Source organism: Melanerpes formicivorus, unplaced genomic scaffold (genome assembly GCF_026170545.1).
Source record: "Melanerpes formicivorus ecotype bairdi unplaced genomic scaffold, bMelFor1.0.p_v2 SCAF_36, whole genome shotgun sequence".
Classification (NCBI taxonomy): Eukaryota; Metazoa; Chordata; class Aves; order Piciformes; family Picidae; genus Melanerpes; species Melanerpes formicivorus.
In genome coordinates, this window is record NW_027142388.1 from 3251490 (window position 1) to 3272544 (window position 21055).

Sequence of the window (21055 nt, forward strand, 5' to 3'; positions counted from 1 at the left end):
AAGAACTCTTACTGGGAATGTATTTTTAGCCTGCAGGGGCATAGTGATGAAGGCAGCAAAATGGGTGAGTTTGATTTCGCTGTCAAACATTGTACAGAAGAGGGGAGGAAACACTTGAATCGCTTAATTTATCTTAATCCTAAAATTGGCAACTGCTTAATTATGTTACACTCTCTTCTTCCCCTCTTTACTTAGTCATGCATGCTTAAATGATTTCAAGATGTTTCCATTCCTGTTTAGGTTAACTGATCCATGTTTACACTTCATGGATTACAACCATCCTTGAGACAAGTTCTGCAATCTCGGAGACAAGTTAGGAGGAACGACTTAAGTAAAATAATTTCTCTGGATAGCATTTGAATGAAGAATGTCTTAGCCTTCTAAACTAAAGGATGGTTAGTCAGTGTTCTGGTCACTTTAGAAGCCATAGGTGTGCTGCTCTACAAGGTAAAAAGCAGTAAGTATTTTTAAAATTGATCTCAGTGAAATAAAGCTTTTATGTAAGTCACTGTAATTAACTTTCCTATATGTAACATAGTCTACCAAGAGATGTCCCTGAGATGTTTTTGTAGCTTATTGTATAGCAAGTGTTTTAGAGTTGTAGCTGATGTTGTCTTGTCTCCCCAGCCCAGGTCATCAGTTACTCATGCTTTCAAGCCATCTTCACTGCTGAGGCTTATTGAGATGATAAAACCTGGCCTGTCTTGTCAAACAATATAGCGTCTTAAATAATAGCTTGGCTCAGAAATTGTAATAACCCTTTTCAGAAAAGATGGGCTCATAGTGCAAAAGCTCCTTCCTGAATTTGTGGGTAACTACTAAAATATATCAGTTGCCTTATACTTGCTTCTGAAATGGCAGTAACTTCAGTGTGATCTAAATGTCTGAACCAGGTTGAGGGTATTGTATCAGTAAAAATGATCATGGAGAAGCTTTTCTAATTCATTGTTCAACCACTGTAGAGAATTCACTTAATCTTTAATTTCTGCACTTTATAGGGGTGTGTTGAGACTTAATTTGTCTCTAGGGTCCTCAAGACAAATTGGGTTCTAGGCTATTTTAATATATGCTGTGGAGTAGTGGCTACTTCCCTTTTTATTCCCGGTGAGGCAAGGTAACTCCTAAAATAATGGGGAATGTAGTTTTGTTGGTGCAGCTGGCTAAAGAATAAAGTCTTTTTAAGTACTTAGTGTTAATGAGAATATAGCTGAATCTTGGAAAAGGTATGAGGGAAGATTTTTAAGAGGTTTTAATCCATTTTCAGTAAAAATGGAATTGCTAGTTGCTGAAGTCTGTAATTTGTACAAATCCTGCTTGCTTCAAGCTCATAAAGATGCCATATAGCCAGGCTTAATAACCCAGCCTTTGTTGGTACTAATGGTTTTGTGTGCATAAAACTGGATGGAGGAGTGTCTGAGGACACCTGGATAGTGAATTTAACTGAGAAATAGTTACATTTTGAAGAGGATCAAAATAAAATCTTAACAAGTAGTTAGTCTTGGGGGGGGGGAAAAACAAACTAGGTTTTATATTACAAAAAATACTTCCAAATAGTTCTCTAAATCCCATGTTAATCATTCTGAATAGATGTGGTTTTCTTTCCAGGCATAAGCTTGTATGAGTGATACTAAATGTCTCATTTCACAAATTGCAAACCACCCAATTTGCTGTGTTACAACACTGTAAATGATGGATATTTTTTTTTCCCCCTGTGTGATAAGGTAGCTTGTATCGAACAACTTCTCTGTGATACCAAAAACTCAGAAAATTAAAATTCTTCTCAACACTATGCAGGCATGAGAATGTTGTGAATCTTTCTTTGATGCTATATGCTCAAGAAGTACCTTCTGCTTAAAGGGCAAAAAACACAAGGCTAAACAGTTCTTTCAGTTGTGTTACATAAATGTCTGGGTACTTGTTTAATTGAAAAATTTGAAGGATTTAGCTGAAAAAGAGACTGACTTGTACACATGACTTTTTCATGGAAAGAACTGTGATAGGACTGTGCAGAAGAGGCAGAGGAGGGGTGAGATGTGGAAGTATGCCATCTTTTTCTCTTTTTTTTCTCTCACTCTATCTTGGTATTCTCTGTAGAATACCAATACCATGTTTTGGGAGGGTTTTGGTTCAAAAAGCATCCACAGCTTGAGCAGTCCTTCCCTGCCTATGAAGGGGCACCTGCAGTCCAGACCAACAGTGCCAGTTAGGGGAATGGGTTTCCCAGTTTGAGAATCTGCTAGATGCAGAAGGTGGATACTGTACTTCATGGCTAATGACGAGTCATGCTGAGCTCTTGATTCCACACAATAGAAATGCTATGCCTTATGCTGCTTCATCTCAATGCATTCCTTTGGATAACTTAATGAAGTGTGAAGTCAATAGACACTTTAAGACAAAACTGCTTCAGAGTTACTGAATTGCAACTCTGAGTAGAAATGGAGGTTGTAGTGGAGATAACATAAACTGCCTTACTGGTTTTTGATCTATACAGATTGCCATCAGCCTTTCAAAGCTGAGTACTTAACAGTGGTGAGGTTATTTCAAATAAACCCATACCTCTCTCCAGTTAATCTCTGTAGCTCTCTTCATTTCTGCCCATCTGTTCGCAGTACTCCTATCTGTTTTGAGTGGTCCTGCTTGTTTCTAGAAAGCTGTATTTTCTAAGGTGTCTATAGCAAACTAGTTACTTAATTTGATTAGCCAAATTAATTTCAAAGTGTTCTCCAGTTGTCTGTGACTTGCATTAGTTTAGTGAAATGAGGTGTGTATAAAGGATTTATTTGCTATTAATTTGTGCTTTTATGGTGATTTATTTAGTATTTACTTTAAAGGTCTTCCTAACTAGATTTAGCTGAAATTATTCTTGAAAATAGAAATGAAAGGAGTTGCCAGTCTTTCACTAACCTCTCTGACAATGTATCCTTTTCAAAGTCAGGAGATAAAGCTAACCAACAGATCAGTTATTTTGCTTGGTGAAGAAAAGTTTGAGGCAATCAGCTGTAGAGTGGTTTGTGCATGGCAGTGATCTCTCACACTTCAGTTCCGATGAAAACAAACCAGGTGCTTGGGCAATTACATAATAAAGAAAGTTTTGAGGTTGTGAAAGCAGAAGAAAAACCTCCTTCCACTCAAGAGTTCCATAGTTATTAGCACCTACAGCTATGCAGTGGATTTATGACCAGTGATATTTTTTTCCCCAATATGCAAATGTAGGTCTGGAATAGCTTTGTCCTCTTCTATCACAGCAGGCATTAACCACTGACCAAAGACCTACTCCTATTTGGTAAGACTTGTTTGTGTAACTAGTTTGCTATAGTCTCCCACTGAAAATGCAATCTGTTAGATGCATAACTAAATGATATTTGTAGCATTTAAGTATTAATGCTGAAATGGGGAGTTATGGGGTATAGTTTGTCTCTTATGCTTCTAACCAGTACAATGACAAATGGGCTTGGTACAAACAGGTGCTCACACAATTCTAGATGAGATGTTAATGTATAGCAAACTTTTTATTTTGTGGAAGGTGTCTGACTGCTACCATTATGAACATTCTAGTCTTAAACTTATTTTCAACTTTCAAGCTGAAGAAGTCCAGCTTTTTTGTGATTGTTGTTTATCACAACAATTGTTTGTTGTTGTTTACTGACTACAAATATCCATCAGCTGCTTTACTGTATTGTAGATATTAATGTTGTATCAAGATATACTACTTACTTATGAGTTAACAGAGAAGCTAATGGTGTCACAAGTTCTTGCCTATTCATGTTGTGCTGACTGTCCTCATTTCAAGTAGCTAAAAGGAGTTTTCTAGCATTGTTTTTCCATAAAAGAATTATAGCTATGTAAACATCAACAAAGATGGACTGGACATTAAAATGAGTGACTGTTTGCGTTCTTTAATGGATATCTCTCAAGAGTATTCTTCTAGGTATAATTAAAGTTACATTGCTTCATATAAATAGTTTATCAGTTTTAATACCTTAATTTGTTTGCTAGTACATGAACTGCTGCTGGCTTTCTGAGTTTCTGCAGCATCATTTAGAGTGGTATTACATCTCAGTAGAGAAGAACTGCACTTTATTTGTGGTTTTAAACAGGATGGTGGGTAAATCTTCAAAACTATTCAGAGGCCTACATGATTCTAGTGTAAATAGCTCCTTGGAAGAATGGTTTAGGACTCAATCTGCCTAAAGTAATCACTGTCATAAATGCAACTTGAAGTGTCTCATCTGTGCAGTAGGGAAATACATGTTAGATGAGTTTTGCTCTAAGCCAGTGTTATTCCATGGAAAGTACCTGTTGGAAGCCTCTGGAAAATTATGTGGGTTATCTGTGTGGTCTGCTGAAAAGTCATTATTGGGCAATAACTTTGTAATCTATCTAGTGTAAAAAAGCTTGAACTACTACATGAAAACTGTCCTATTAAAGTTCCAGTGGGTAGCTTAGAAGGCCTGGCTTGTACCCAGAGCTGTGGACCCTTTCTTGGACTTTTTGCCAGCACTGTGCTGCACATGATCCAGATTTCCTCTGTAGTGAACGCTGCAAGTTGGAGGAGAAAAAATAGCTTTGCTGATCCTTCAGGGTCCTGTCAGTGACCCTGAACAGCTTGCAGGTTGCTGCTACTACATGGGATGGTAAATGCATTTATTGTAGTAAGCAAATCCAGTGAGAAAAGCAGAATTGTTTATTCTGGTCATTATTTAATGACAGCAGCTAATACCAGCTACAAGCTGAAATGCACAGTGACCAGTAAAAGATTCCATGGATTTTTCACTACTACTGAGTATGCCAAATATTAAAAAAATCATAAATATGTAGCTAACATTAGTGCCATGATTTGATATGAAAATTGCATGGCAATCAAGATTTCTTGGTGCATTTCTGTCTTGAGCTTCCTTTGATCTTACCAGCTTTGAGAATGGTACTCTGGCATGTGGCTGCAACAGAGCTTTTGTGGTTAGCCCTTCCTTTTGGGGCAAAACCTCAGAGTAAAATCTTGCAAAAGACATGCAATTACTAGTTGTATTCTGCCAGATTATTTTTAGGTTGTTTGCAATTGTATTAGTTCTTCGGGTAGTCATTAAATCTTTTCCGAACTCATTCTGCCATTGCTGTTTGCCTTAGTGCTGCCAAAATCTTCTGGCATGCTAATAAGGCAGTGGAAGTCCAGAAACTACAGTCCTTGAAATAAAGGTGTTCCAGGAGAGCAACTTGTGTCCACAGACACCCTTACTGTTTGGGTAGTGAAGTCATCTCATGGCTTTAAATATACTTGCATTTTAATAGTGAGATAGAACAGTGCTTTATGATGCCTTGAGTCAAACCAGACTATTCTCAAGTACTGGAATGTTAGTGGGGAGGAAGCGAGGTGAACCAAGTTAAAGAAACTAATTGTTTTCTGATAGGTGATCTACAGTGTGCAGCAGGAAAAAATGTAATAACCTCACAACACAATTCAGCCTGACACTGTAGCCTTGTCACATGGAGTGTCTCAGCTGTCATTTGGCAGTGCCAGCTCTGCCTGAGTACACTGTTGCACAGCCGAAGTGTGTAGATCCACAGGATGTGACCAGGCTTGCACAGTGACTTTTAAGATGAGTTAAGGTTTGGAGATGTACCTTTATTGTTGCTATGAAAGTTGTAGTTATTTGTGCCCCCTGGTGCCGCGTGGTCACACTGTATCTAAAGTAGACTTTTGATCCATCTTAATATGCTAGTGTAGATGTGCCTGAAGGCCTTTTCCATTAGTATGCAAGTCTGGTTCTTTGTCAAGTTGCTGACCTTCTGATTAGTCACAAGGATTTTAAGAATCACTTATTTCAATAAGCTGGCATGACAAGGAGTAGTGAAGCATAGGAAACATTTAGTGCCCCCCACGCATTCAAAAATAAGTAGATGCTGTCCCTCATTTTCCTCAAAACCCTAAGTCTGGAGTTCATTTTAGGTTGCCATTTGGCTTTAATCCCTTTTGCATAAAACTCGACAGTTTACAAAGTTGTTCTCAGAAAGCTGCAGAATACTTTATTTCGAAGGGGGCAGATGTTAGTAAAAGCTGAGATCTTGCCCAACCATATGCCTTCAGGCTGAAACTTGCTGGATTTGCTTATATTAAAGCTGATGCTCACAATTATTTTTTTTTATCCCCCCCAACTGCAAAGCTGAGGACCCTTAGTTGCTTTTGTTGGTTGGGTTTTACTTGTTCTTAACTCTAGGACTGTGGTGTTCACCTAGTCTTTTAAAATGGGAAATAATGCCTTTTCAGAACAGAACTGGAGTGATATACCTGCAAGGGCAAACTTAAAGAACACTCAAGCTTCAAATTTGGTTACTTTTATCTGCTTATTGGCAGCTGCAAAGTGGGGATTAGCTGAGGACGAAGGAATGAGGAGGGGGAGAGCAAGCTCCTGTTCCTGGTCTTGATTTCTAAACTTCCAAGTGATCTTAAACCCTTCCTTCTGTCTGAAGGTTTGCTTGTGGCGAAGGAGAGCTTCTGGGTGGTACCCTCTGAAAGTGAACAGAAGTGCTATTCACACGAAGCTTTTTAGAAAGCCGACTTGGTGAACTTTCTGATGTTACCTTAAATTGCCTCTTTTTTCTGCCCCCTGATGCTAATGGATAGATTTTGAAAGAACCTAATTTATCGTAATTTCTGTTGTTTGCACTCAGTTAAATTTGGTAGAGTGCAGCAGTCCTTGATACTGTAAATCTGGAGTTAGCTGGGTGAAATCGAGGAGTTTACCCACTGAGCAATGCACAATTTATGTCCATCCTGACTACTTCGGATTTACTGCAGGCCCTGATCCTGCGAGGCTCCTCCTGAAAGGACCCTCTTGGCACAGCCCTGCTCGTTCGGCGGGGCGCTGCTGCAGGGCGGCAGCTCGCAGGGCTCGAGAGCACTGCTGTAGAGCCAACTGCTCGCACAGCTTTCATGTCCCACAAAGAGCTCTGGGGAGCTCGATACATTCCCTCTTTGGTGGTTGGTGTGTTTCTTTTTTTTTTCTGTTATCCTTGTAAGAGGGAGAGAAGGAGATCCGCGCCGCCAGCCAGGGTTCTCGCGGCGGGTGGGTGCCTGCTGCAGGAGGGGCGATCCTTGGGCAGCGGCGCCAGGCTGCGGCTGCCTCGCGGCGCGCCCGGCCCGCTCCACTCTGGCCCGGTGCGCTCCAGTCCGGCAGTGCCGCCCGCGGGGCCGCGCCGGCTGCGCGCCCCTGTCTCCCCGCAGCGCTACCTTAAGGGGCTGGTTGACATCAGCCGAGTGGGCTGGGCGGTGTGGGTGGGATTTCCTGTGCTGGAGGTCAGCTGCTCCCCGTCCCTCTCCCGTCCCTCCCTGCAGCCCGGGTCCCGCTCTCCCCGCGCCGGAGGGTCCCCTCATCCTCCCGGCTCCCTCCTCTCGGGTCGGATTTACCTAGTGATGTGTAAGCTACAGGATGCCCAGCAGCACTGGAAAGAGGTTTAAACCTACTAAATACATCCCTGTCTCCACAGCAGCTGCCTTATTAGTGGGTTCGACTACTTTATTTTTTGTTTTCACGTAAGTACAGCTCTGGCGGAGGGGGGCCCGGGTTGGGGCCGCCCGGCCTGGCGGGGGGAGGCGGCCGTGCTTGACAGCTGCTCCAGGCCCTGCCGCTGCTGGTCCCGTTCCCTGCCTGTCTCCCGCTATCCCTTCCCGGCTTGGTTTTGCAGAGGCTTGTTTTCTCTCCGTTTCACGGAATGTGTCTGACAGTCGGATCCACCATTTCATGGCACATAAATCCGATCAGCCCCCTGCAGCTGCCGGCTGTGCACATCAAAGGTGCCGGTTAACCGCAGCCCCGTCTCCCCGGTGTGTGGAGTGGGGCTGGTGCACGGCAGGCGAATGCACCCAGCGCCACAGCCGCCCTGGTGCCGGCAGCCGCGAAGCCAGCCTGCGCTGTGGCTGGCCGGAGTCTCCTGCTTCAGGAGGGAGAGCTGGCCTTTTCCAGGGATCTCTCCGGTGTTTCGTGAATCATCCGCCAGAGCCTTTGGAAGTGGAAGGAATCCTGCTCTGAGCATTATGGATTCTACCTGTTTTTATATAACTGTACTTAAAAGCCTGAGGATCTAATGAACAAATTTAGATTTGCTTGAAGAAGGGAGGGGGAAACTTTACCCCCCTCCCTTCTCGGTTTCCTCTTCTCTCATTCCCATCTCCCTGAAATGCAGAATTGAGCTCTGGCGGTCAGCTTGCAGATCTCCTGTGGTTGTATTAATATGTGAGTGATGTAGTGCTTTAGCTTTTTGTTTCCTCTCCCTTTATATAAACTTGGGCTATGTAGCTCGCTAACCCTTCCTGTACTGGGGTAACGGCAGCTTCCCTGCAGAGGCGTTGGTGGTATTTCGGGAGAGGTGCTACAAAACCGTGCTCTGAAATCAGCTTTGACTAAGCTGCGTTTTGGGAAGGTGAAAGATTGCTGTTGGGTATTGAGATTCCTTATTTCACTTATTTTGAAACTGTTTTCCTTGTTTTGCCGTTGCAAATTTGAAGGTGAGCTCAGTGAAGCTGTTCCAAAACAGAAGACTGCATGGCAGTGGGAGTATGTGTCAGTGTCTTTATCCATCTTGGTTTGGCTGTGAGAGGATTCGATCCCCGTTTCAAAACTCTCATCATTATTGATATGATAATCTGACTGGAGGACTTCAGAATAAAATGCTGAATGTTGTTTTGCCTAACAGTTTCGTAAATCAGAGCATCTTTTGACACTCGAGTTACACTCTTGACTTAATGTGACTTGATTTCTTGTCTCTTGTTTTTAATGCATTTGACGTGAAGCACTGGTAAATCCTATCAGGTTATTGCAGTGTTTAGAACTGGTGCAGACCCCAAGACTGGTACAAATGTAAGCCCATCATTCATCATTTGGGCATCTAATTATAGTTTGGGGCTCACAGGCAAACACAAGGCGGAACTTGGCTTCTTGTGATGAACCTGGGTGTCACTGGTGTGTGACACGGGTGTGAATGGTTTTTAAATGGTTTCATAGTGAAGAAAAGGAAAGGAGGGGGGGAAAAAATGGTTCTTCACGCTGACATTTACCTTGCCTACGTTTTGAGAAATGGATAATGTGTGCTAAGGTTTCTGTGGAAGCTGTATGTTTGTTTTCACATCATACTTTCAATGTAGAGCTACAAATGGCTTGGTGATGTAAGACTTTCCTGGTAACACAGTTGTTGTTGAAACATCCTTTTGGCAGCAGGACATCAACTGAGAGGTTTGGTTTAGAATTTGTTACTGTACGGAAGACGCGATTGGCTTCAGTCTGTTACGGATTCTCAATCTTAACTCTGCTCCCTCTGCTATCAGTGAATAATTACATGCAAAATGAAGTATTTTTAGGATCTCTCCATATTGTAACTTGGCCTATGCATCTCAGAGTGTTAGTAAATCTTTTGAGGGCTGTCCCAGACATACGTTCTCTGCTGCTGCCAAGTCTTGTGTGTAATAAAAGTAACACATAATTGAGCAACTGTTGTCAGGCAGTATCCGAAGCCCTGTCCATTCAAGAATACTCAGCTAGGTTTGTATGGAATTGCTGCTATATTTTATCCTGGGCATTTTTAGTAACATCTATCTTTGTCTTGGAATCAAAGCAAATAGTGTGCATTGGATTAGTGTCTTCTGGGTGCTGCTGGGTTTTTTTCTTCCTTGCCTGAGCATCTGTATTAATTTTTTCTTCCACACGCACTGTTTTGTGTCCTGAAGATCTTTTTGTTGTGATAGGTTATTAAAGGCTGAGATAGACCTGAATTTCCAGGGATGTTGATTTGCACAACTCTTTTGATTTTTAGGTAGATCTCTGATATGCAGCAGTTGAGGCACTGGCCTAATAATTGCTTTAAGCAGTGTTATTGGTATGATCTGTGCCTGCTTGGCATAGCACAAGAAAGATGAAGATTTACATGCGTGCTTATTAATTCCTTGTTTGCATCATTAAGCTTTAAGGCAGCAGTGTTTGCTAATGAACTAACCTGTGCATAAACCCATGAAACTAATGAGAGCTGGGACTCAGATACCAAGTTTTGTGGTGCAGATAACTCGGTGAGATATCAGGGACATGAGCAACTTCAGTGCAGGGGAAGTGGGTAATGGAGGTTAATAGATGGGGAAAATGAAAACCCTGTTTTTATTAAAACAAACCCAAACCAACAACAGCAAAAAAAAACCACCAAATAACAAACAAACCAACATTTACTGAATACAAAAAGTAATCACTGCAACCATTTCTGAGTAACGTGTACAAAACCCAGAGGCTCTGAGTCGACTTTCTCCCTAGATGTGCGTGTGGGCTGAGGCCACATGTTACGAGTGTCTTCCGCTAGATGAAAAGCTCTTTGAAGATGAATGCCAGGGCTAGTGTTTTAGCAGCATGTCTTTATTTTTAGCTTTTGTCCAAACACCTTTGCTAAACAGCAGCACATGAGTGCTTGGAATGCATAGTCTCTGCCATTAGTTCATGGTGGTGTTGGTCAGTGGTACTCTTCTGCTTTCGTTTGGGAAAATTCCGTTCAGGATTCTCCTTTTATTCTTTTACTCCTTAGCTAACTATTTAGGATACACTGTATCACTGTTATATTCTTTCTGATTTTATGAGAAGGAATTAAGTTATTTAGCTATCAAGATTATTGCCTGGAAAGGCAAGTAAATATCACAGTCCTGTTGTGGCAGGCTTTTAGCTCTCTCTGTGTGTTCCCTTAATAATAAGTACAAGTGCATGAGTAGGTGATCTAACTGTCACAGTAGGAGAGTAAACAAGCATTAACTCTAAACATTGCACAGGAATGTATCAATAATGCTATATGTAATTTTCAGGTTCATTTACTTACATGAACTAATCAGATGACATAATGAAGGATAAACTAATTTTTCTTAACAGTGCAAGAGCCCAGACTGATTCAGTTCTGGCAGAGCTGAACTTATTTCTACCAAAACATTTTTTTCCTCATATTTTTCCTAAGGCTTTTTGTTAGAGATAACAATTTAACCTATTTCAATGAAGTCTGGCCTTTTATGTCTTGGGCTTGTGACTGCCATGGTATGAACCTCAGTGTGTTTATTCACAGAATCTGAGTATTGAGAACTTCCCACCTTATTTCAGGTTGTCTCACTCCTGTATTAGTAGAGAGTGCAGCCAAATTGTCAGTGAGCATAATGCTCTAAAGCATAATGTTGCCCGATGAACTATTACAGCGGGACTCCATGAATTTAAAGGTCATTTTTCCAACCTAAGTCATTCTGTGATTATTCTGCAGCTAATGGTTCTCTTCACCTGTTTAAATTGTGCTGCTTTTCCTGTAGATTTTAGTGCTAGGAACCTCAGAGTTAGTTTCACAGCTGTAGCGCCTGTATCTGCAGATTACGCAGCAAGCTAAAAAAGCATAAGGCTTTGAGGAAAAAATGTTCTTATTTTAGTAAGGAGAACAAAAGCTCTTCCTGCTCTCACTGAATATTGTAGGCTAGAAATTTCTGATAGAATACCCATTTTCAGACCGCTTTCTGTAGCGTTCAGTCACTTGAGCATGTTTCCTGTGGCAGAAACACCCAATTCATAACAAAAGTCCAGGTGCCATCTTTTTGATAGAATGGTAGTAACACTGCTGTATATTATTCCCTTAAATGGGATAATAAACCAGGTAATTTTCTGTGTGAAATGAAAGCACAAGTAAGATTCATTCAGTCGATACTGTAAATGAGACTTCAGCTTTGTTCTTAGAAGTCATAATGGGAGGTAATTGTAGGTATACACCACAGATATGTACTTAGCTCTCTAATGCAGTCTGTGCCCTTCAGAAAACAACTAAGGAGTAATAAATTGGTGTAGAGGAGCAACTGAAGTTGAAGTCACAGTAGGGATGAAAAGAAAATAGAGAAATAGCCTCCAACTTTGCTATTCAAATGGTAGAAAGAGGAAGAGTGGCTAGGAAGCTGTACTGCATAGCCAGGCTATAGGTGGATTTACCTTAGCAAAATGGAAGCTTGGCTGCATTAATGTTTAAAAAAATCTCTTGGTATTCCTCCCACATTTGTATAGCATGTTACTGTAGTTCATGAACTAGGACAAGTCAGCATTTATGCAATGGCTTAACCATACAGGTTAGCTGTATATGAATTCAGATAAATTATGGTAAATTCACTTCTTAAAGCCATAAGCACTAGCACCCTCCACCCCACAGTTATCTGATCCTGCACTGAAATAGCCCTGAAATAAGTATGTAATGGCATCTTAAAGTTCAACACTATAGCAACCATTCTGGATGGTAGTTAATGGAAATATAATTATATGTGTACTTGAACCCTCTATTAGACCTCATCCTCCCGTGATTTGTATGTGTTCATAGATCAAGAAAGGGGAAGGTATCACTTGCTTTTTGACTTGGGTTTGTTTAGTCGCTATCAAAGGTCAAGCTAATAGGAGATCATCTTTGCTTTAGTGAATTTGGTTTGTATCCAAAGAAGTTTTTCCTGCCTAAAGTATTTTAAGGACTTTAGTGAACTCCACTTCCAGATGCTCAGAGGTTCACTTCTGCCAGTTCAGTGTTCTGATTTCAATTAAAACAAATGATACAATGTGATTTACAATAGATATTACTGATGTTCTGGAGCTTCATCTGTAGCACAGGTGCATTTTATAGCAGCCCAGAGAAAAAGAGAACTGGATGCTGGTTAGTAGATACACAAATAAGGAACTAAAGATAAAATCATAGCTTAGTTTGTTTAAGTTAGGTATGCTGGTGGACAGCATGAGTCCTGCCATGAAGTGTGACCTTGCATCCCTCTTAAGGCTTAACCTCTGCCTAATGACTTGCTGAGGGATGCTTGTGGATTTGGGTGTAGCTGTGGTGGCAGTTTCTTGTGACATGATGCTAGAAGATCAAGGCTTACTGTGGTGTGTATGAATGTGCACAGGAACATTGCCATTCTGCTTAGCCACTTCTCCCTCATACTAACTGAAGAGTCACACAGACATCCTTGTAATTCTGAAACCTTTGCAACACAAAGTTCATCTTCCTTGCTTGTTCCTGGCTATCCTAGGGGTTAATTTGGTACTGTTAATGCTAACTGTGAAAATGAACAAATTTCCTGTCCTCAAACTCTTTCCAAACTGTGTTTCAGTACCTGGAGCATTAATATATTTCTGGTTGGTTGGTTGGTTGTTTTTTTTCCCCCCTTCCCACATGCTAATTAAGAAATTGCTGGAACTGATAGGTCACCAAGTATAAATTCACTGTCAGCCATGCAAGGGGGTGCAAAGAGCATGAGTTTAATCAAGTGAATTTCAAAGCTGACTTCACAAACACAGCACTGAGATACCATAGCATCTTCTATCTTGAACACAGCCTTACTGGCAGATTTTCCCTGTCTGCTCAACTTGCGATCCGGAAAAGGCAAAGCTTGCCAGGCTGACCCGAGTCAGCTCAGTTGTCATGTCTGTCAGCTTCAGAAAAAATATTTATTCTTGTTGTGACAAAGAAATCTCCTTTGAAGCTGTGGCAATTTCCACCAATTTTTGTAAAGAGAATCTAGACAAACTTGTCACACAAGATAAAGAGACAGGCAGTCTCAACAGGAAAATCCATTTAACTGAAGTGTGAAAAGTCCCCTTCTTTAATTTCTTTAATGATGTAAGAGAGTTTTACTGCTTTGAGTTAGTTGATTATGTCATCTTTTCTTCCAAGGGGACCAACAAAGTTGGCCATATAGCTGCTGAAGGCTATTAAAATCCAGTCTTTTAGGAAAAAAGCCCAGTGTTTATTATCAACAGGGTTTGTATTTTTTTCCCCTTTCTGTAGTTTGGGAGAGGGGAAAGGAGAATCATCTTTGTAAGTAAGTAGGTAGACATCTTCAGCTGTGGAATGCACAGTTATCTGCAGAATCACAGAATAGATCTGGTGGTTGGAAGAGGCTTTCAAGTGCATCCAGTCCAACCTTCGACCCAGTGCTGGAGGGTCAACATTGAACCACGGCTCTGAGCCCCAGGTCCACTTGCTGCTTGGACATCTCCAGGGATGGTGACTCCATCAGTGCTCTGGGCAGACCATTCCAATGTTTGAGAACCCTTTCAGTGAAGAAATATTTCCTGATATCCAGCCTAAACCTCCCCTGGTGTGCAGCCATCACAGTGGCATTTCAGTGCTCACTGTAGGTCTAGTTGAACGGCCTAAGTGTTAATGCAATGAAAGTTGTTCCTGTACATCCAGCCTGATCTAGTGTGGGGTGTCCCTGCCCATGGCAGGGGGGTTGGAACTAGATGATCCTTGTGGTCCCTTCCAACCCTGAATGATATTATGATACTATGGGCCATCCACAGCTGTAGGCAGTGCATGATTTATGCCACTGGCAACCTCCTTTCTATTTCCTCATGAGCAGAGATTAAGCCTGTGTGGAAAATAGGAATGACAGTGTCCCAATCAGATCAGGGTGGGCCTCTCCACCTTTAGCCATGAATATACAAGCAATTTTTCTGTTTTTGCTTATACTCCTTTTCAGGATGCTAAACAAATACTGTCCATGTTTGCCCAAGCATGCCATACCTGTATCTTTTTATAAATAGAAGCCATCTACAAAACTGCTCAAACCACGCTGGTTTGTCAGTGGACTAAGGAATGCTACTGTTCAAAACACAAATAAAACTTACATTGAGAGACAGATAGAGGTGGTGACCTCGTGGCTCTGATTTTTGAGGTTCATTATCTGGGGCAGTTGCTAATTATACACTTAGCATTTTTGTGTAAGCAACTCAATCTCTTACCAGGTGCTTCTTAGCTGCAATTAGCTGTAGGACCCTGTGGCATGGGGAATCTATGTGGGACCTGTGAAAGATGAGACAGGTTTTCTGTTCTTACCTTACTTGCTGTATAAGCTACAAGAAAACTTTCCAAGGCCTACAAAAGGAAGCTGTGAGTTTTGTTTAGCTTGCATTAGAAGATGTCTGGAATACAGTAATAAGGTGATATAAGACAATGAAGGACATGAAATAGATGCATACTGGAATGGGGAGAAGTATCTTAAAAGCTGAATGAATGCCTCACTTGTGCAAAAGTTCAACACTGATTTACTGGCCTTTGGTTTGAGCCAGTAGATACAAGACTTTTTTTGCTCCCTAATCCAAGAGTAATGTTCAATTTGGCTGCATTGTTACAGAGCTGCTATTAGTTAATCACTTGTCTGTGGGAGCTGCTAATGAAATGGAAAGGAAGAGGCATGGGGGCTGAAACATTAATGCTGCAGATTTCAGTGGAAATTCTGCAGTATTCTTTTGCGAGGAATAGCAGAGAGTGGAAAACCATGGTCAGCCAAGTTCTTGTTTTGCTGCAGGACAGGCAGTTTTGGGGTCCGTACTCGGTGGCTGCAGTAATTAATTCAAACAAGTACACCAGAGCATAGGAGATGCTACATAAACCTTCAGCCAGTAATCTGTATCCAGGAAGAGGATTTAATTAGCGTGTGATTGTTCTTCTGCAATTGCTAACGCGATTTAGCTGGACTTGCTTCAAAGCTGTCCGAAGTGCCTAAAATTCTGAGCTCCAAACCTGTTACATAGACATTAGCGGGTCCTTGACTCTTTGTTTTTCTCAGGATGGATATTATGGAATAAACTGTACAGTAACCCACACTTGGATATTGCAGTGGTTACCATGGTTTTCTGTTCATGAAAGTGTAAACTGAGAATTTGTGGACTTAAAATGCAAAATCCTTATGAAGTACCTGTGCTCTGCTGCTGTCTGTTGAGATCATCCAGCAACAAAGGACAGTGGAGCCAGGTGCAGAAAAAGAGAGCTATTGAATATTAGATCTAAACACCAAAGCAGCTGTTTCCAGCATTCACATGCACCATTTTGTTATGCTCTTTAACACTGTGTGAAGTCACCTAATCAGGAAATGCTGCCCTTTGTGCAAGAGGACAACAAGCTCTGTGGAGCAAAGCAGGCAATGTGAAGATGGGAATATGTGAAACAGAGATTGTTGTCAAGCCACATGTAAAGTGATGTCATTATTTTTTGATGAAGGGAGGTGTTTGTAGGGGCTGGGGAAAGACTTCTCAGGATCTCAGGTAGTGATAGGACTAGGGGGAATGGAATGAAGCTAGAGGTGGGGAGATTCAGGCTAGATGTGAGGAGGAGGTTCTTCACCATGAGAGTGGTGAGACCCTGGAATGGGTTGTCCAGGGAGGTGGTTGAGGCCCTGTCCCTGGGGGAGTTTAAGAGCAGGCTGGATGAGGCTCTGGCCAGCCTGATCTAGTGTGGGGTGTCCCTGCCCATGGCAGGGGGGTTGGAACTAGATGATCCTTGTGGTCCCTTCCAACCCTGAATGAAACTGTGAAACTATGAGACTACTTGGTTATTCCCATGGCAATAAGGTTTGTGTGTCCCACTTTGAAAGGAACACTCTGTAGAAAACCTCTCCACACTTAGACTAAACTCATCACAGCGTGTTCTTAAATGAACAAATTGCTTTTCAAGTTGGAGCTTAACAAAGCGAACTTGAAGCTGCTTAAATATATAAGGGCTTTCATAAATAAATCAGACAAAACCTTACTCTCACAGGATTGTTAAAACTAGATTAGCATTTACATTAGCTCTTTTCCATGCCTTCAGGACAATAATCTGGTGTAATATCTATTTCAGCACAGTTTAAGTGCAGTGCTGGGAATAAGGAAGGCTTGGGCGTTTCTCTAAACAAGCATCATTTTAATTTAAGCTTGGGTCGATCACAGAAGTGCTTCAAAATGGAAAAGTCCATCTGAAGACTTTTCTGCCTACACTGATCCCAGTCAGCTGGGGGAGGCAAGTATTTTCTTATAGAGAAACACTTCCTCTCCTCCTTTTCAGCCAGTTCAGTTTCAAGGGTTATTTGGGATTATTTTCATTGTGTGTCATCTCCCTTTCCATTTTTTCTTCTCATGAGTGAGTGTTCGTTTTGCACGCTTCGCTTTCTCTGAAGGGTAATGTTTGCCTTAGCAATAAGGTTCTCCAGATGTGTTATGATCTAATAACACCAAGCACCAGTGGTTAACTCTTGTCTGCCATCAGCAGCTTGCTGAGCCACCTCCCAGCAATTGATGCTGGTAGTGTCTTGGCTTCAGGTGGCAGGAGCTGTTAGCTGTGTAGGCTCTCCCTCCATGGGGTTTGTCCAGCATTGAGCTCAGGAGACACTGCCCACGGACTTTCCCCTGGAACCACACTGTTAACTTGGCTTCTCCTCCAACATCCCAAGGCACAGTGCTTTTGGATACCTATGTGGTCAAACCTGTCACTCTAGGACTCTAGGATTACTAATTTCATTTCCTTTTTTTTCATTATCTTCTCATTGCTCCCTTTTACAATGCATAAGTCTCACATCTGTCTCCTCTCTTTGACAGTCTTGCTGCAACCCTGTCCTTATCACCTGGCTACATGGAAGCACATTGCTTTTCTAATGGCTCACTCCTTGAATATAGCTTGAGGTTAGTGGTTCAAGCTGGCCAGTCTAGGTTCACTTCTAGGGGTAGTCCCTGTGCTTTATGTCTGTAGCTCACAAAGGTCTCCAGGATGGAGCTGGGGGTTTGGCCTGGCAGGACTCAGTTGGAAGGCAAGACTGTAAAAGCACAGAGTGGGAAAATGCTCAGTTGTGTCTTGTCTGTGTGGATGGATTTAAAAACTGTTTTGTGGTTAGGACTATTATTGGGGCAGCCTAGTGCCTGGGCTCAGGTCTTAATCCTGTAAAAAGCTTTCTGTACTCTCTCTGGCAAGTCACTTAATCCTTCTTCTGCATTAAGTGCAAGGTTTTATCTGTGGTTGTTTCTTACACTGGTAGTTAGCTGGAGCAGAACTGTGCCACTCCCTGTGTTGATGTCTCTGTCCCATCTGGTCCCCAACAGCATAACTTGTGAAGTAAGTTGCCAGTGCTGTCATTCCTGTGCCTGAAAGAGGGAAGCTGAGGCAAAGAGACACTGTACACCTGGAGCACTGGTGTTTAAGAAGTTTCACATATATGTACCAACTCCAGGCTAATGTCCTGTGAGCCCAAGACTCCCTGGAGATGATTCATTCAGAGGGGGCTGCTGAAGGTATGGTTTATTCTAGAACTTCTTTTCCATCTAATGTCAGTTTAAGCCATTCTCAAATGCCAGGGAATGTCATGCAGCAAGTGTTTCCTTTCTTTGACACTTAAATCTGCATGAGTGTATGACTGTGGAGATACATGTACTAATGCTTCATTGTGTGTCTTTAAAAGTTTAATGATAACATTGTAGTATTTAAAGTTTCATTTGCATGTCACTCCACGATGATTCCTTGCTTTTGCCAAGTAGGTTTTCTTGCATTGTATTACAAAGGCTGGTGGGATAGAGCTCCATGGTATCTGTGGTTCAAAATCTGAAAAATTAATGGCACCTTTTTTATCCTGCTGTGTTTGATGTATAATTCATATCTGATAAAAGAGAAAAGCACCTCTGAACCAGCTATCACCTCTCCATTTACTGTCTAGGTGGGGGTTTCTAACTCTTCCCTTGCTGGATGTTAGGGATTTGTGAATTTTGGGCCCTAGAGTGCACCTAAAGAAGGTGGTTGCCAGACTCACATTTTCTTCACCTGTCACTTCCTTCAGACTCCTCATCCTTTGTGGTATCTGGCCTCAGGACTTGTGTTGACCCCAAACTGCATTGCTGCTGTAGCAGACCACTGCCATGACCCTTGACTTTTAGTATAACCTGAGTTTGTGGTTTACCCTTTCAGAGGCACTTGCCAGCAGAAGGAAAGAGAAGTACAGGGGTTTTAAAAGTTTCTCACTACTTACAACCACTCTCCATCTCAAAGAGATGTGGGTCTGGACTAAGCAGTAACTCTTATGCAATACATCCCTCATGTCTGGTGTAACTTCTGAGTGGTCTCTACAGTCCTCTGGGTGTCCCTAGGCTGTCTGGCTCTTACACTGTTCTTGTTGATTGTTTTTTTGCTGTTCTTAGTCTCCCTCTTGAGAGGTGACCTCCAGATCAGTCTGTTCAGGTGGATAAGGCTTTTTGCCCAGTAGAGACACACTGGATGTGCCACTGCTTGTTTAACGTCTTCTGAAGTGCCAGAGTAGAGATAGAGGAATCAGGGTTATGAGATGCAGTTCATAATCTTCCTGTCTGTGGAGCTGGGGTGGCTTTTATATGTTGATGCAACAATTCCTCTGTATGGAAACACTAAGTGTTCTCAGTGGGTCACTGTCTTCATTGTGACACACATTTGCTATCCTCTCAGAAGAGGCTGACCAACTGTCCTGAGTTAACACAGCCTGCTCTCACAAGTCCCTTTCCCCTCACACAGATGGGAGGAAAAGTGACACCAAAAAAACATCTGAGTTGAGATCAAGAGTTTTACTGGAACTGATCCAGTGCACCAGAAGCCAGCAACCTCCCCCCACCCCCTGACCCACAGCCAGCCCAGCAGGAAAGACCAGCACCCCAAAAACTGGAAACTGGAAGCAGCAACTGGAACAGGAAGCCTCTTGTGTTCCAATCTGAACTTCAAGCCCCATGATAATTTGCTCCAGCCAGCACTTTCATTTTGAAGCTAGCATGTCAACAGCATGGTATTAAATGTCAGCATCAGATTCAACTCAGCCCATGAAACCATATTTCTCTCTTATTCCTCACTATTGAGTTCTGTGTGCTTAATCTGTTGAATTTACTTGATCCAGAAAAGTAAGGAGTGTTGTGTCTGGTCAACAAGGAAGGAGATGCCTAGTAATTGAACAGTTACATAGTCCTCTTCTGAGCACAAGAGCTCTGTGTAGTGGTGTGGGGCACTGGATCCTGATTTTTTGTGAGGAATGTGCTCTATGCTTTTGTTTGCATCTTTCATAGTGGCATTATTTATTTTTGTGGCTTGAACTGCTTTCAAAATGAGGAAAAGCTATTTTGGGATTGCCACTTGGCATTAAAAAAGTGTCTTTTCTTGCCAGTTTTCTAGTTGGGTCCCCCAGAAATACTTTTACTGTTGGCCTGTTTCTGCCATTGAGCGTGTTGTGATGTGTCTCCAAAAGGGCATACTGTGCATGTATGATGGGTGGATGCCTGCATGTCTGATGAGGGATTGATTTCCCTGGGCGTGCAAGTCCTGCCAACTCTTCAGTTACAAAACTTAAGGTTTTGATACACATTCAGTCTCTTAGTCCCACTTTGGCTGCCCCTTTTGGAAGATGTTTCTTTGGAGCAAGGAATGATGTACTGTGTTATTCTATTTATTTAATAAAAGCAAGTTTACACTTACACTGAGATCCGGATCTAATTCAGACTTCTCCCCTTAGTTCCCTTCTCACTCTTTCTTACTATGTCTGCTTAAATAGCTTGAAGCTGTATAAGAACCTGATTCTGTTCACTTGGCATGTCAGTTAAAATCTCACCACAGAGTGATTATCATAGGTATTCAAGTGACTGCATGCTTGGTTTAAAGCCCTTGGAGGGCTGTTGGTCCTCCTGGCTAATTGCATTACTTCAGCTGTCTCTATCACCCTGCTCATCCTGGTCCATAGCCTTCTGAAAGAGGACTATCTGCTGCCTAAGGACAAGATCCTGTTCTATAAATTAGAAGGGATGAGTATTTCCAAGCATAAAGAATAACATTCTTCAGCTTCATTTTGGAAATGACTGAATCATTTTGGGGTGGTGTCCCCCAGGGATCAGTGTTGGGCCCCATCCTGTTCAATCCTGTTCTTTACTGATGATCTGGACAAGGGGATTGAGTCCATTATCAGTAAATTTGCAGATGACACCAAGCTGGGGGCAGGTGTTGATCTGTCAGAGGGTAGGAGAGCTCTGCAGAGGGACCTTGCCAGGCTGGACAGATGGGTAGCGTCCAAGGGCATGAGATTTAACACATCTAAGTGCCAGGTTCTACGCCAGGTTTAGGCTGGATGTTAGGAAGAAATTCTTCACAGAGAGTGATTTGCCATTGGAATGTGCTGCCCAGGGAGGTAGTGGTGGAGTCACCATCCCTGGAAGTGTTTAAGAAGAGACTGGATGGGGCGCTTGGTGCTGTGGTTTAGTTGACGAGATAGTGTTGGGTGATAGGTTGGACTCAA

At 42.2% G+C, this 21055-nt stretch overlaps 1 protein-coding gene across 3 annotated transcripts in view; it reads left to right on the forward strand.

The window, feature by feature from the left end:
- Positions 1 to 7335: 7335 nt before the first annotated feature.
- Positions 7336 to 21055, forward strand: part of ZDHHC8 (zinc finger DHHC-type palmitoyltransferase 8) — a 116832-nt gene continuing 103112 nt past the window's right edge. The window contains exon 1 of one of the 3 annotated variants that reach the window (XM_068157327.1): positions 7336 to 7528. In XM_068157327.1, the coding sequence (XP_068013428.1) occupies positions 7425 to 7528 (104 nt within the window). In that variant the 5' untranslated portion in view covers positions 7336 to 7424. The remainder of the gene's footprint in view (positions 7529 to 21055) is intronic. The other 2 variants (XM_068157331.1, XM_068157329.1) reach the window with 2 other exon arrangements.